The following is a 17555-nucleotide window of genomic DNA, read 5'->3' as shown; positions in this document are numbered from 1 at the left end:
AAAAGCTTCTTGGAGGCAACAGCTACCTCTGGAAGCACAACATAGAGTTAACATTTCATTTAGGTTGGCTTAAGCCAGCACAAAGAGGTGATGGATATTTTATTTTTAATTCTCCCACTCAAAGTTTTGCTGCATGAGCAGAACAAATACTGTTTAAACCTCAATAGCATATGAGGATAGGAAGAGGAAATGGCTACTTCTGTTTTCTGTATTCTGAAGGGTTAGGTATAATTCATGCCTGGTTTAGACCCATTCCTCTATTTGTAGCTAATAAGGCAGGTATCATTCTCAGTACTAGAGAAGGTTTTAATAAATTTGCGTTCACACAATACTTGGAGATCCTTGATTGAAAGGAAGTATAGGAAGTAAAATTTGGGAAAAAAATATTCTGAGCATTCACATAGAAATTTGGGGCTGTTCAGCCTGAAGAAGGCTGTGTGTAGACCTCCTAGCAGCCTTCCAGTATGTGAAGGGGGCCTACAAGGATGCCAGAGAGGGACTCTTCGTCAGGGACTGTGGTAATAAGACAAGGGGTAATGGCGTCAAGCTTAAACAGGGGAGATTTAGGTTAGATATAAGGAAGAAGTTCTTTACTGTGAGAGTGGCACAGGTTGCCCAAAGAAGTGGTGAATGCTCTATCCCTGACAGTGTTCAAGGTGAGGTTGTACAGGGTCTTGAGCAACCTGGTTGAGTGAAAGGTATCCCTGCCTGTGGCAGGAGGTTGGAACTAGATGATCTTAAAGTCTTTTCCAACCCTAACCATTCTATGATTCTATGAAATATGTTAATAATAGGAAAAACTAATGAGAAAATGTCCATCATATAGAGTCACTTTGTTTACCTTTATCTGTGATAAAAACTGACTACATCTGAGATCGAGATAAAATTAAAGTTCAGTTATTTTAGGAGGAGGTGCACACATGTATATACACCATTTTGTAATCTACGGATGTGTGTTTGTATAAATCATTTCTGTAGGAGTTATACTTACTCAGATATACAGACTTTATTTAAAAATTCAGATGCATTTGATTTCCTATTCATTTCCATTTTATCATGCCTGATATAAAATTTCTACCATTTTGTTCTAAAAATTATTAAGATTATCTGTAACAATTGGCTACTGATCTTTGATGGATCCCATTGCCCTTTTTCAATTTGCCTGAACCACGGAGAGTTATGAAACATCAGAAGGAAAATTGTAATGTGTGGCTCTGGAGAATTTGTCTGAATTCCTTCCTTACATTCCTTCTTTCCTTACTCATACAAATCATTTAATTTCTGTTTATTTATAGAGCAGTATTGCAAGAGCCTGTGTATGGCAATAGGTTACCACAGGTATGACATGCAGACTGATGGAAAAAACTCATTACACTGAATTTAGACTCTTGTAAAGTCATACTAATACTCAAATAATTGTGAGAAAGTGGATTCTGTGTGTATAAGAGATAAGAATAGACAGTTGCATTTTATTTTCCAGACTCTTACCACAAAATCACAGATATTCTTCATATCCCGTGAAACACACAGTTACTGTTTTGAGTGTCTTGTTCAGTATTTTATGCTAGTGAGATAAATCTCTGTGTCTGGACTGTGAGTGTACTGACTCTATACTTAATTTTGTAAGACAACTTAAACTGCTAACACTGTGTTATCATTGTTTTGGAAGTAACAAATATGGGAGCACAGATAAAGCAGCAGACTATTTTTCATTATTTTAGCTGAATTTGTTATTTCAGCTGAATCTGCAAGGTAACAATTTAAAGCATAACAGGTACTTTCAGTTTGAATGTATGGAGTGAGGGGGGGGAAAAGCATTCCTAAAGTATTTCTAAAACATAGGAACTGAAAATTATTATTAGTATGTAATAATTATTTTTGCTCTAGATATTTTATTTTGTAATATAGTCTAAGGCAAATATTTATTTAAATAGTTATACTTGAGTACTATGATAAATATTGTAGTACTCAAGAGGTGTACATATGGTGAATATCACTTGTGTGTTTTTCATCTAAGATACCAGCCAGGTTCAAAATCAGAAAATAAAGTAGAACTCATCACAGAAGTTTAGAGTTCAGGGGTTTGAATCAGTTTCCCATACTGATCCCCAATTTAAAACAATAGCAATAGATAATCTGAAGTAACTGAAACAAGACAATAGCAAAACTTAGTACTGCAGGACAAAAACCTCATAAAAATAATATGCTTAAGAATGTTTTTTACAGGATAGCTCACGTTAAAAACATGAAACCATGACATGGGCTGGTAGGGATTTATGATTCTCCTGGTAACCAAATGCATCCTGGATTTTAGTTCTCCAAAGAATTCAGGCAAATTCAATAAATTTGATCTCTTTTTATTTGTATTGCTTTAGACTCAGTCTTTGCAGCACTCTCACACATGTCATACTAATTGTTGAATTGAGCTTCATTGTTCAGCAGCAATTCTTTGATGAAACCAAACCATAATGTAAACATAAAAGGAATCTAATTCTTATATTTAGGGAACAAGAAAGGGTCTGCCTTCATAGACTAACCAATTTAGTTCAGTAGATAGTTTAACTATGCAATTAGTTAAAGGCAAAAGAAGCAGTTCTCACAGAGCCTTCCACCTGCAGATTTAAGAATAGCCAATATGTGAACAGTGGGTCTCGTTTTTATCTGATTAATAACCCCAAAGCTTCTCATGGAGGGCCATTCTGACTTCTGTACTGCAGTGTCATTATGTGTGTTACTGGATTGAAATGAAGTGGCTCTCACATTTAAATCAGGTGGTTTAGAAATGGACTACAGGACAAGTGAAGGAGTCACGTGTGTTGCAAACAGAATCGTGTCATACTGATTTGCACTCTGGATAATGAAAACAAGTTTTATACCTTCTCTATACATTCATTATTTGTACTTCCTCATACCAGCACTCAGGGGAAAAGGGAAAGGAAAAAGGAAACAAAATTATAAAATGCTATATTTAGCACTCAAAAACTAGGAGGGGAGAGTGGATAGATTTGTATAATCTCTTTCCTTGCTTCTTTTAGCAGAAGCCAGACTAAATGTGCAGCTTACATTATCGTCTTTCAACCTTACTGTTTGGTGGCTCAGTTTGCACTTGGTGACATTATTTGACATCTGATTGCCTGTATGCACATACCTGCAAGCAATATGTGCCTATTATACATTTTTGACAGTAATAGCCTTCTACTGGTTTATAAAAATCAATGATCTAAAATGAGAAAGTATTTAATCTTAGTGCTTGTGTGCTTGCAGAGAAGCAGTATGCTGCAAAAGAGAGGGCATATATATTATTATATGGCATTATGACAGCACCTGCCTTATTCCAGTGCTTGTGTGACACAATTGCTGCTGGCAGGGAGCTGACCAAGAGTGGGGAGGTAAATGTGTTGTCCTCTGTGTTAGCACTTTAAAAACTTAGAATGTTCCTCAACATTCAAAACTTAGAATGTTCCTTAGAATGTTTCCTCAATGAAAATTCGAAGCCTGGGGTTTCTGATGAGCTGTCAGTATATGTAAAACATATGTTTACTCATAGGGTGATGTGATGCTATCACCTGAATGATTGATTTACAAAAAAGACCTGCTTCCAATCTTTAAACCAACAAAGGTTTATACGTGTTTGGGATGAAAGCAATTCTACCGAGCAAAGTAGTAGAAGGGGAAATAGCTTGTAAAAATAGTTGAAATCACTGTTCTGAAAGGTGTGAATTCTGATTTGTAAAATCAAGATAGAAACCCCACAAAAGTTCCTGCAGTAAAAATGTACTACTGTTACAGTAGAGGTTGACACATTGTAGACTATTCATCATGCTTCAGCAAAATACCGTGTGTGAATGCAGCCTTCCAAAAAGAGGGGGAAAGAGAAAGAGAGAAAGGGAGAGAGGGAGAGGGAAAAATCAATCCGTTAAAGTGAACACTTCACGAAAAGAGTGAATTTTATTCAAAGCTGAGTGATCTGATCCTTTCTTGTTCAGCTCTTTGTTAAGGTGGGGGAAGGTGGGAGAAGAAATACAGAAGTCCCCTGTCCCAGAGGATGGTGGGGTGGTGAATTCTAATAGGGATGTAAATTGTGTTTGTGTTATCTGTGGAGACTGGCCTGTGTTTGTTAATTGGCATGCTGAGATCATTTTGAAATGGTTGATATAACAGCGTAGTCCATTGAACAGGAAGCTCTGCTGTTTTCACAGTTTGATAATCAATGCATCACTGCACACAATTCCTTTCAAATGTGTGTTTGTTTGTCCTGTTTGCTTAATTGAACAGCTGGAATTACTGTTACATACAACTGAATGTTAATTCATGGACGAAGAGGATTTTGCTGCTTCATTATAATTTTATGTAGAAATTGGAAACCGATGAAACATTAAGTGTTAATTGAGTGCACAGTTTCATAGGTTTAATAAACCAGGCATGATAAATTGTATTTTGTAAAGAAAATAATTGATTATTGGCTGAGGATTTCTTTTTTAAGTTCAGCACGGCTTTAGTAATATACAGTACACGTCATTCAATTGCTGCTTGCAAACTTGTGGAAGAATAGAGTATTGTCTTGTAAAAAAGCTTATGTTGATGCATACTGTTCGTTGCTTTCTCCTGATCTCTGGGACAAGTCTTAAAAATTACAAGTTTGTCATGATAATTTTTGCTTAATGATTCACTGAAATATTTCCTATGTATTTCACCCCTTAACTGAGCTTACAGCATGAGGGTACTCCTTCAGTTGTTGCTCAATTTTGTGCAATGTTATTAAGGGTGCTGTAGCAATCCAGTTAGAGCCTGAGTTTGTGTTTCAGGGTGGTTATGCTGCCTACCGGTATGCCCAGCCTGCCACTGCCACTGCAGCTGCCTACAGTGACAGGTAAGTCCTCATTTGTTGCTAATAAATATTTGACTAGTGGAAGTTGAAGATGATTCTATGATTTTGCCTTGTTGAAGTCTCATAACTGTCTTGTTGCTCTGCAGATAATTGTGATATCTAAAGCAGGCTGTTTTATTATAATCCATGAATAGCCATAAATTGAGAGATTTTAGGCCTTAATTGAAAATCAGGCATGAAATGTGCACATTCCCAAGCTGTAGATCATCCAGTTAATATCTGTGACCCTTGTACAGTGTAGATAAATATATGTACAGCTTCATGATGGTCTGCTACTAAAGATCATTATTTGTCTTAGGAGTATTATTTCAGTTGATTTAGAACCTCAACCTACTGAGTGTCCTCAGTTCTCATTGACATTGTTTTAGTCAGTGGAAATTGAGAATGGACTGTGTCTAAGCTTGAGCTCTCCAAGTCTCAAGATTTTTTTCCATTTGTTTTCTGTCCAGGGATTTGATTTCTTTTAAATAGTGATAAAAACTAAGTTATGCTTCATTTGCTCTGTATTTTTATCCTCAAAATGTAAACCACATATGGTGGAATTGATAATAAAAGATTATTAAAATCTGCATAAGAGAAACATGCAAAGATTTAACTTCTAAAACCTAAAAATTATGCCAGATAAATTAACTTGTCTTCTTGCAAGACAAAAATTGAGACCCCCTTTGAAGTCAATGTCTAAATTGCTGCTGACTTCAGTAGGAATAGGATTTTGTCAAATTGCATAAAATTAAACCTTTGCAGTATGTGGTCATGATTTTGTAATGAAAAGAAAGAATATTGTATGTTTTCTTCACAAAGTGTACCCTAACAAAATCTATGCTATCCTTAATACTTTTCAAGTACTTGAATAGGGTACAATAGTAAAGGGAGGATGTGTATTTTGAAGGACAGACAGTTGCATATATTTTACTTCGCATTAGCAGCAGGAAGTAAGGTCACACTTCTCAGTTCCTGATATGAGAAAATTTCCCTTGAAATCATGGAGATAATTTAAGTCCTGAATGTGTATTGAAAAATTTCTTTGGATGCTAAATTAGATATTGTTTAAAATGATTCTGTTTCTTAAAGAAATCAACAGATTAAGACATTTCAGTAAACTATTTGTTAGATTGAAGTGCTGTTCATGGATTCTGTATTTTTAGAACAAAGTACCATGGTATGAATGTTACAATGCTATGCATGCATATTTGCCTTTCAAATGCTTATCTTATTATGAAGATATATTTTTTAAAAGTTATGTGAATAAAATAATTTGCATGTATGGCTGAGGCATGCTGTGTCAGACAGGTAAGCAAGTTACTTTCTATTAATTTTGGATCAGTAATATCAAGTAGATATGTGCTGTATGCACTGTGTTCACAATGTACTGTTTCTACTTAGGGTAACCTACACAGGTGAAGTGCTACTCAATAGTTTCATTTCATTTCCACAAAGGTGTGTTAGCATGTTGCAGCTTTATTATTTTTCTGTGAGCTTTTAATGCAAAGCAGTTCCTGCTTCTGAAAGGTTACTAAACTTAAAGGACAAAATTATAAATTACCTCCTGTGGTTAGTCATTTTTTGCCAGATAGCATTCAGGTGTCCCTGGATCATTTTGTAGGATGTTTATTCCTATGAATAAATGAATTTCTGAAAACCTGTACATTACATAGAGTAACTGAACAATATCAAGATATTTTAAATGTTTTAGTTATGAATTAATGTACTTTCTCATAAAACAAATCAAACGCTGTAAGCTAAAACATTAGTTGATCACATGTTCTCCTATGAGTAGAGAGTCAACACTACCAAGAGTTATGCTGAGAAAAAAAGTAAAGGATTGTTTAAGAAGATAGTGCTCTTAAATGCTGTAAAGGAAGCTTGAGATGGCATCAGTCGTAATGCAGTTTTACAACCCTTAATTACTTTTTGAAAAAATGTCTAATTTTCAGATACACTCTGTGTATAATTAGAATTGTAATAACATGTCTTTGCTTGCATAAATATCTTAAATGAATTTTATATCTTTTGGATTTTTTTTTTTTTAATTTAGCTTCTCCTTTTAAATGTGGTTGACCTTCATCTTTGATCTGCTTCCCCCAAATGAATATGTTTTTTTGTCTTAATTACAAATACTGTAACTGAATTTCTTTATGGGAAAACTCTAAACCTAGCATAGAGAACAAAATAAAGAGCAATCTGCTCAAACCTTTCTTTGCATATGGGAATCTATGTGCAAACGTGGATACCTCTGATTATCCACAGCCAGTTTGCTTAATTTAATTAGCTTTCCATTTTTTGATGAATTTAATTCAGCAACTTTCGTCAATTACTAATATTGAAAGTACTGAAATATAGTTCAGTAACACTGCTTGTTTCTTTTCTTCTCAATGTAATAATCATCTGCTGTCCTCTGGCAATATTGAACATTCCATATCTCCCAATACACCACTCTTATTTAGTCTTTGAGCTCCTTTGAATTTAATTACACACAAAATACATTGCTGTTTATGTATAAACAATGCCCAGAAAAATGAATTGAGGACCAGTGAGTGTGTACCATTGAAGCAGTGACATATCATGGAAATACTACTTCATATTAATTAAAATAAATCAAAAAGCTTTATTTTTTTATCACAGCTTATATAGATAATCAATGCAAATGTTCCGTATTTGACATGCTTCTTAAGCCAGGAGATGAAAAGAGGAAATCTTTAGATTGGAGACATGTTTTGGTAAATTAAAAAAAATGGTTAGCAGAAAGATTTGGTATTCCAGAATCAATACACCAAGTCAATGGATTATGATCATTGGAAGAGGGCTCTATTGTGAAGAAATGCAATGGTATCCCTGTTTGTCACATCTGGAAATACTGCTGGAAATAGGCAAAGAACAAATATATGGGGGAGAATCAGGTGGCAAGGAAATCTCATGAAGCAAATCAATGCAAATCCCTACATATTTGTTATGACAAATCATGTATTCCTAAAAACAATTTCACAGTGGAGGTAGACCTTACAGATTTCTCCAGCCAGTTCTTAAGACTGTAAAACAAAAACAGCAAAACAAACAAACAGGTACATTTTGTTCTGTTTATGAAGCGATATAATACCTGATTACAACTTCAGACAGATTTAGAAGTGGACTTTATACCATGTGGTATGTCATCATATTGAATTGCATTTAAAGATTCAAAGTTCTTTGCAGAAGGGGAACAAACAACCATGTTTAACTTTCCAATATTTCCAATAAATTTTCCAACTCTTAAAACTGATAAAAGAGGACCTACTAGTTTATATATGTACTTCACCATTCTGGAGCTTTGCCTGCCAAACTCCTTAAACAGAAAGTGTTTGGAAAAAATTAATAAGATGTCAGTAAAATGTTTGTGCAGCTTTTATTCAGCTTTCATGGAATATTTTTAAAAATAAAAATAAAATAGTTGTTAGATTTCTGTCCAAGTCTGAAGTTAAAGAAGCTAGCCAACTCATCAACTTTTATATTTATGAGGTAGAACAAGTCAAAGCATGGCAGTGGGGCATATTGTCATTTTGTCATTGCATGTTCACTTGATGTTGCTAGTATGTCTGTAATGCTGTATTGGATTTGACAGATCCATCACATAGCTCAGTGAATGGCTTGCTTGAATTAAGCCTATGGGCAGACTTATTCACATTGGTTGGCTATTGGTTTTGTGTTTTATGATTTGATTATTGCATCTTCGATGGGAGTAAGAAAAGTGTTCCTTTCTTGCATATTAACTTTATCAGCAATATTTATGAAAGTGTATATGGTAGTATAATAAAACCAAACCCCAATAACAGTAAACTAGCCTTGTCTGAAAGGTAGTCATTTCATTTGTACTGCTTGCTAACCCTGTTACTCTGAATAATGAGTTATGTGTGTTTATATATGTATAATTGTGTATTCATATATATACACACATTCCCCATCCATCACCCACCTACAAACACTTACCCCCTCACACACATATGTGCAGAGGTATTTTGCTCTGACTGTAATGCCTTTTTCCTAATAAAGAGTCAGATTAAATCTCACTAAAAACGATGGGAAGACTCCCACTGAATTCTTTGTTGTCTGGGTTAGATCCCTCATCACTGGAAGCTGACCTTTTTTTTTTTTCACTGATCTTTTTTAAACACAAATAAGGCATATTCAAAAATATTTTGCACATAACACTTTGTTTTGATTTTTTTTTTTTACTATCAGTTTGTGTTACATGTTCTGTGGTCATCTACAGGATTTTATATGAAATTGGAGACAGGAGATTTTGTCATATGGAACTTGTGTACCTTCCAGATCTGAAATCTTTCTCCTGATAAAATCCCAATATTCTAATAGTTTACATTTTTAACATGCCTATGTAGGGTATTCACTTTAATCAAGGTACTAGTGTCTACAGAGATATAATCTAATGTATTTTCTACTTCTTTGGGGGCAAGTAATTCAGAATAATACTTGATATTTGTGGTCAAAGTATTCAAAAATAGAATATTACAAATTTTATTTAATTGGAAACATACTTATTAAAGAATGAAAAAATAGAACGAAGAATAAAAATACGCAAAACATAAAAGGTGAACGTAGATGGGGGTGATTCTTTGTTTACTGTAGACTTTAAGATCTATTTTACAAATAAACAATGAAAACCACTATAGTTTTATTCAAAATATTTTCTCTTACAGAGGATCTTACTAGTGACTATACTAAGAATTCAGGTTACAAGAGCATATAAATAGAAGAGCATCTTCAGTCAGAATTTAATCTTCCATTAAATAATTTTATAGAAGGATAAATATTTTTAAATGTAGTACTTCATGATCATACTTTCTAAGATTTAAGAAAAAAACCTTCTCTGCAGTTTTAATTTCTAAACTACTCAGGTTGGAAAGGAAAAAGAATAGAATACAGTGATAACTTTAGTCTTTCTTCAAACCTTCAAACCTTCTGAATTTTGCTGTACAAATTTAATCTTGAGAAATGGACCAGTTTGGGGGACAAGATGGGGGATAAGCAAGAATCATACAGCCCATATTCTAGGCTACTCAAATTTTGAGAATGAAAAGGATCAGTTAGCATCTTGACCAGGTGCAAAGGTTGTGTTTACCTTTTGTAACAGCAGTAGCATAGTATACATATAACACCTTCTTCAAGCACTTAGGTTTGATGTGATGATGTTTGCTTGGTCTGTTTTTTTATGGATACCCTGTATGGTAGCTAAAGCTTGCTTATTCCCTGGTACTGCAAATAAAAAAGAAATAATTCACTTTGCTGTTGCAGAGAGATAATGGATTCGGGCATCTGCCTGTTAGGCCTATATGGTTTTATGTCTGTATCTGACCTATGGCAAGCTAGAGGATCACTGGCTTCGTATTAATATTTCATCATCTGTATTCATCTCTCAGATCACAGTTTTGGGGATGACTGGAGTATATGACTCATGTTATAGCCATAACAGTATCTTATAGTGAAGGAATTAAAAAGCAACTGATTAAGTATAAAGAGAATGTAGTAGGAAAAACATAATCAGAAAGTTTAAAATAGACTTTGATATTTTAATATATTCCTCTAATATTTGGTAGAATTAATGCTTTCTGATACTTTCAAGGCTTCATTCACCTGTATGAATATCACTAATATTCATGTAACGATTAAAACTACTCTACTAGTCCAAAACTGAGGTAATACAGTGCTGAAAAAGCATAGTGGGTCCTGGCCCAGAGTGATGGTAAACACCAGTTATGAAACATTTACCATGTCAGAGCTTGTATTCTTCATATCCTGTTTCTACTTCTCTTTACTGTAATTTCTATTCTTCACTGTCGCATCAGGGGATATTATAGGAATCCCCACCGACAGGGAAGGGCTTGGCTATTCCTATAAAATCTGTTTTGACATCCATGCTGGAAATAAGTGTGGGGGGGAGAGGATGGAGGGAGAAGGTAGAGGAGCACTGAAGCCTAGATTTCTATACCTGGCTTCCTAAAGTGCTCCAAGTTAGAAGATGTTGATTGCTTTTGCTGCCAGCTTCTTCTTGAACATAGTAGGAGCTGCAAAATGTTTATCATAAAAAATATATATCAGTGCACCTGTTATGACATTCCCATATCTACTTCAGTATCCTTGCTTTCTTATTGTTTAATATGTCTAGCCTAGATAAGTTTTAACTTGGGAGTTTCTTTAACATAAAAGTTCATAGTAAATAGCTGTGATTATATTATTTTGATTCATTTTTCAGTCCTGCTTTTTCTCTAAAAAGAGGACTTAAAAGGATTGGTTAACATTTTTTAATTAGGAATGATCTCATTAGTAGCTCATACGGGCTTCTTCACTCTTAGAGGATATTCAAAGGGTGACTTTTAAATTTTTAACTGTGTTGTATTCAGCAGACTGGATAAATATGGAGTTAGGGAGTTACTAAAACATTGATTCCTAATCCAACAGACCAAAACTGTTGCAGTCTGTTGGGTCAATGCCTGTGACATGATAGACCATAACAGTTCCTTTGGACATGTCAGCCCCTAATTATACACTTTTTAGTTTTCAGATCATTGACTTGATAGACCACAAAGAGGCAGATTAGAAAGTGTTGTAAGTGTTGTTAACCTGAGTGTTTTAAAGCAAGAAGGAAGTAAGAGCATTGTGAAAGAGTCAGAGAGAAGATGGAATGAAATATTATTAATAAAATACAGAATTAAGTGGATATAGTCTGCATGGATTAGCCATGTAATTCGCAGTATGTTTTAGACAAGGAGAAGAAGTATTAGAAAAAACTTGAAATAACTACATACATTCAGAAAGAGGCAGTTTCACTTTTGCATGTTTTTACTGTGGTGTTTCCCACCTCAAAGGAGTGTAAAGCATTTGATAAGTTATTTAAATGGATACATTGGTTTTTTCCACATACTTTTGGGCTTGTCAGGTTTCTAATACTCTAGGAAGTTTGTAAGAATACTGTACAGCACTAGTGGGAGAGGAAATTTACCCATATAACCTAAAGAACAACTTTTTTTGTGAAGATACTATAGGATGTTTCATACAATGCAGAAAAAAAGTCTGTCTTTGAACCAGGTGTGTACCAGACTCTAAACTTCATGTTGTGTTTCTTTGATGAATTCTTAATAATCCTGGCAATTTTTTAACGTATATGGTATTTTAGTTAGAAGATGAGAAAATTATGTTGTCAAGTAATACGTAGTCATTCAAACCTTAAAATAGTTTAAAGGTAAAGAATTGTTGTTATTCATAATTGCTAAAGAAATTTATAATTATGCCTCTCTATATTAGGATCTTTTATTGTGGATAAAATGGTAGTTACTAGTAAACCATAATAATAATTATGAAATCAGAAACAAATATAAAGTATATTTTGACAAGATGTTGTTTTAAAGATGACATGTTATACGTAAAGAATAAATCCCTCAACAAAATTAATATATATTATGTATTTTACTGGATAAAATCTTGATTCTTTACACAAAGCTGACTTCAAAATTTTGTACTCTTTGGTGAAAATATGTCCAAAATATTGTAAACAAAATTTTCAAATATAAATAAGGAAACTTCAAAAATAGTCTTAATGAAGCAGTCCTGGATCATAGTGACAACAGTTTACACTGCTGACACAGAGACACAGAGCACTTCTGAAGCAAAGTACTGGATTATTTCTTCAAGGATTGACGTTAAGTGTGTAGACTGTGTTAATCAGAGTGAAAGGCAAATAATCTTAGAGCAGTTACGCCACTGAGATCAGTATGAATTCTACTACTGATTTATGTGGCTTTCAGAATTTCACTTACTAGTTTAGGTTTTACTTTAAAATATTAAGATCTACTTTAAAATCACCTGTGCTCCTCTTGCATATAAATATGTGTATCTATATGATGTATACTGTATTATTAATAATTTACATATGTGTATGTAATCCTTCATACATAGAAAAATTCCACTGATAAAGCAGGCAGTAGGAATTAGAAAGCAGCATATTTGTATAGCTCTGATTTTAAAAATAAATAACCACACCTTGTAATTTCCCTAACATGCTCTACAGCATTAGTATTAGGCTATGCTAAATCATTCTGTCTCTTGTAGCATTTGAATGGGGTTTTAGGTAGTTTAGTAAAAGGGCTAAATAAGATGCCTGCCCATCATAAGAGCACAAATTATGAGAAAGCATTTTCTGCTGATCATTTTTCTCTTTAGTTTTGTTTTGGTGGTTTGTTTTGTTTTCCTCTTTTTTTTTTTTTTTTTAACCTCTGCATAGATGGAATAATTCAGGCACATCACTGGTCTTGGGAGTGCACATTTCCAATAGTGTCCAGAAGAGTTAGGGATTTTTTGCCATTTCCCCCCCTTTTTTTTTTTTTTCATTTTCCTGAAGGTGTGCTTTTCACAATTGCAGGAGTATTTCATGGTATTAAAGTTATTCCTGTTCAGGAAGAGGTGTAACTAGTGACAGGATAAAATTTAATGAGATTTCTAAACTTTGCTGCCTCCTGCTGTCTCTGGCAGTCTGAATTACATTAGAGACGTGTTGTCATTGCCTAAGTCATGCTGAATTGTCCTGTACAGAGCACAAAGACAACACAAAAAGCAATGCAGAGGTGACACCTTTGAGTTAAGAGCTTGGTCAGGGATCTCATGCCGTTTGAGACACCCTAGAGCATGTGGGACACCTGTGCAGGCAGAGGTGATGCAGGACCTACTGGAGTGGCAGCTGAGCACAGGCAGGTGGATAAGCTGCCTCCACTTAGGCAGTGAAGGTGAGCTTTAGTGTTTTCTGTGAGGCAATATTTACAGAAGTAGTTGCATTAATTCCTTTCTGTGCATACACTTCAAAGGCATACCTCAAGATTTCAGGATGAGCATTTAATAAAATGGTCAGGAATGATGGAGATGGGAGATGTGTTGTCTTCTGACAATAAAAGCAGAATATCTAAGTGAAAGCAGAATACCCGTGTCTTCCTCTTTGTCTTGGCATTGTTACTAGCTAGATTGAACAGGCAGCTCTGGAGAAAAAAATAAAAGAATCTCTGACATGCGAGAAATCAGTCTGAAAGTAAAATATACTTTCCTAATGCACATCAGGTCAAGCAAGTTCCTCTTGGTGTTGTTGAAGCTTGATACCACATGAATTACTTTCTACTTATATTTTTATTCTTACTTCATTTAATATATCTTACAGGTATGGCTGTAAAGTTTAGTTGTCTTAGTGTTGTGATTCAAATGCAATGAGTATGATACTGAACTTTGATCTTACAGTAATGGGAATATAAAGCATGATAATAGCAAAACCAAGCTTACAGTTGTTATAGTAAAGTTTTAATTCTTCAATAGCCTTAATATTTAAATTTAGGACACCAGGAGGAGGGAGTTGGGGAGGACTTAATAAACTCTGAAACTTTGCCTATACTTGAATATTACAAAAACTGTTCAGGTAACCAGCCATCAGCTATGTTATAATTCATAGAGACAAAGCTCTCAATATTAGAATCCTAATGAGAGCAACAAAGCCTTAAAGTTTAGAGCATGAAGGAAAAATAAAGTGGTTTTAATGATATAATGGGTGCTGTATAGTTAGCACCCAGGTCCTTGGAGAATAGAATTTGAAATAGCTCCAGTGAAGTCAGTGCTTTCATTTAATTCAATTTTACCAGCTGCAGTTCTGATCCATGAATTCTGAGTACTGACTGTATTTGTAAATCCCATGATGGTCTTACCAGAAGTAGTCAGCTGATTACCTGTAGTTCAGACCTTCCCATTGTAACTTCTGTTTAGAGCTGTGTTTGCATTCATCTTAATTTCCTGTGTTCTGGGGCTCTGCACTGTTTTCAGCAGTTACTGTATTTGGGAGGGGCTTTACTCCTGTGTTAAGCAAAATTATTTCTGTCTAGTTTTGTGAAGTTAGTAAGCAAAGTCCAAGAATTCTGGTGTATGAAACATAACCACAGTATGTTAGTGGATTATAATTTCTTCTGTTTCAAATTTCCTAGAGTTAGTGTGATTATTTTTAGGGAGGTCCTGATTTCTTAAAATCCCACTTAACGTCTATCATGGCTTCTATATTATGGAAGCTCTGTGTTGCCAAGAAAAGGGACTAAAAACTGGGAGAGCTGGGTGAGGTTATGTGAGTGCTTTGGTTTTAATCATGTGCTGTGTAAAATACAGTGTTGAAAAAGCCAGCTGTCACCCAGTCTTTTAGTCAGAAGATAGGACACAGAGAAAGAACAGTCAGTAATTTGTCCCACATGCCCTATAAACATAGGTTCTATGGGTTTTTACACCCACAGTGACCTAAGTGTATAAACTTCCCAGACAGAGCTGTGAGTACTTCTGTACATCCAAAGAACAGTGTACCAGTGACTGTTGGAGGGAAAATGTGGTAGTTGATGGGTTTTTTAGGAGTATGTAGTAGCACAAAGACAAGCACGTCTTTTCCCATGGTAGGGTGACTTTATAGAAACTTTTGGGGTTAGCACTCAGGGTAACAGTTCATCCTGAAATCAGGTTGGAGTTGTGTTTCATGATGGTCAGATCCTTCAAGTCATAAAAAAAGAGCGTCTGGGACCCAGTTGTTGAATCTCTTCCTATCTTCCAGATTCTGAATTTTCTGACTAATGGTAAAGTAGCTGAGTCACAGTGATCCAGGCAGGATCACTGGTTAGGTCTGTACTGTGCACCCAATCTCTCTTATGTTTTATGCTCTTTCTGAGCTCCACTTTAAATTGCCACTGACCTTTAAAATCAAGTCTATTTAGACGTAGAAAATGTGATAGCTGCTCTATATATTTATGTGAAGTTATCAGAGTTTCAGTATTTAAGAAAACTTTCACTCCATATTCTCAGTGAGGAAAAACTCCCAAATTTCCACTTGTGAAGGAGACTAAAGTTCAGTAGTGTATCAAAGATGGTACAAGCCAAAACTTCTCTCTGTTCTGGTATCTGTTTGACATTACAGTAGCTGAGATCATTGCTGTTAGTGTTTACGGGGATGGAAAATGTTAAGTGAATTTTGGAAAAGTTTGAAGGAAAGTCATAAATGTTCATTAAACAGAAGTGCTGTTAATACTCTTAATTTTTCCTGACAGAGCATGTAAAATACATGTACACTTCAAGTGAATCAACCTCATTGGAATATCAAATATCTCAAACTGGAAACTAATCTCTCAGAAGTAGGTTAAAAGCCATTCAAAAAGAGAGTCAAAACTATTTAAACATGCTTACAGAAAATACACCTGTAGAAATAAAAGCTAAAAATACTACATAGTAGTTACTAATTGTTGACGTGTTTCTACTAAACTTCATATATGTAACCTTCTGAAAGCTTAAATTCAGCGTTGATGTGCATGTAGCTTCTGTATCAGGTCAGCATGTTTTAGAAGGAATGTGTAGAAGTTTCTTCTCTACAACTTCAGCACAGTTAAGGTGACTTGCGAGAAGCAAGACTAATGACAACTCTTGAAAAATAGGTAATGCAACATCTTGGTAAGGGAAAGTACTGACAAATGTATTTATGAAGTATCTTAGGCCTCTTAATTAACTTGTGGTAGTATAAACATGCTGAAGAAATTAGGCTATGGAATTTAAAAATATATTAAAAGAATAAAATTGGACAGTCCAGAAAGCCTAATTCCTGTAAGTACATAACATTTACTGAAGTCATTTGTAGTTAGTCATATTTTCCACTAAATAGTTTGTATAATGAAAAGGCTTAGTCAAGCTTCACTTAAATTCCTGTTCTTGCTTCAATATTTTGGTTTAATACTTTATAATCTAAGTCTTTCAGTTCAGTGGTGTGCTTTAATTTGGAACAGGGTACTTTTAGTCAGGGGATAAAGTTGAACCTGGAATGTTATGCTCTTTGAGGTTTGATGCTGAGTATGGTTTTGATTCTGACAGCTGGACTTTTCTTGGCCTTCTCATGCCATCACAAAAACTTTCAAACATGGTTTTATAGTGCAAGCCTTATCCCCACCTAAGTGTAAATTACAAGTTTCATAATGACTGAAAGTCATTCTTCAGGGAATAAACAAAAGGTCTCCTGTAATAAGAAGCGCAGTACAGAGAGATACGTGTAGAAAATCATGTTTGGTTTTTGTTTCCAAGCTACCCTGTGAAAAAGATGCCAAGATGGAAATGCTGACAGAGGGTTGCAAAAGACTCCTCTCCTAGAGGTGTTCTCCATTCAACCACAGATTGCATCTTTCTAGGGCAGCTTAGCAAGATGCCAAAATTCACATGTGGAGTTTTTTCACAGAAGTAGTTCTGTATATTAAAGAGCCATAATGAAAGTAAGGCTTGGACTCTAGTGATTAAAGATTAAAAACTAAAGGAATTTTATGCTATAGTATGGCCTGGTTTTACCATACTAAGAGCATCAAGGAGAGAGAAAGCAAGCACCTAATGTATTGGATATGCAAAAGAGCTGATAGGTTTATGTCAGATCTGGGGCCTTCAAGGAATATATTTGTTATGAGTCTGCCAAAGGGTCTGTGGGGAACAGAGTGAAGGAAATTAGAATGTATTTGAACCTTTTGAAAATTGGGGTAATATACGTATATTGTATTAGGTATTATATAGGTATATATATCAAATAACTACCCAAAATAAGAAAGAGCATCTAAATTGCTTAATACTGCTTTTGTTATCCTCCCCTTTTTTTCTG

At 34.7% G+C, this 17555-nt stretch overlaps 1 protein-coding gene across 38 annotated transcripts in view; it reads left to right on the top strand.

Moving 5' to 3' along the window:
- Positions 1 to 17555, top strand: part of RBFOX1 (RNA binding fox-1 homolog 1) — an 892094-nt gene that overhangs the window by 855179 nt on the left and 19360 nt on the right. For all 38 annotated transcript variants that reach the window (XM_065683977.1, XM_065683981.1, XM_065683986.1 and 35 more), the window contains one exon: positions 4806 to 4870. In XM_065683977.1, coding sequence (XP_065540049.1) covers positions 4806 to 4870 — 65 coding nt within the window. The remainder of the gene's footprint in view (positions 1 to 4805; positions 4871 to 17555) is intronic.

The sequence above is a fragment of the Lathamus discolor genome, chromosome 6, assembly GCF_037157495.1.
Source record: "Lathamus discolor isolate bLatDis1 chromosome 6, bLatDis1.hap1, whole genome shotgun sequence".
Taxonomy (NCBI): Eukaryota; Metazoa; Chordata; class Aves; order Psittaciformes; family Psittacidae; genus Lathamus; species Lathamus discolor.
The sequence above is the reverse complement of the archived record's forward strand: the minus strand, read 5'-3'. Positions and strand labels throughout refer to the sequence as shown.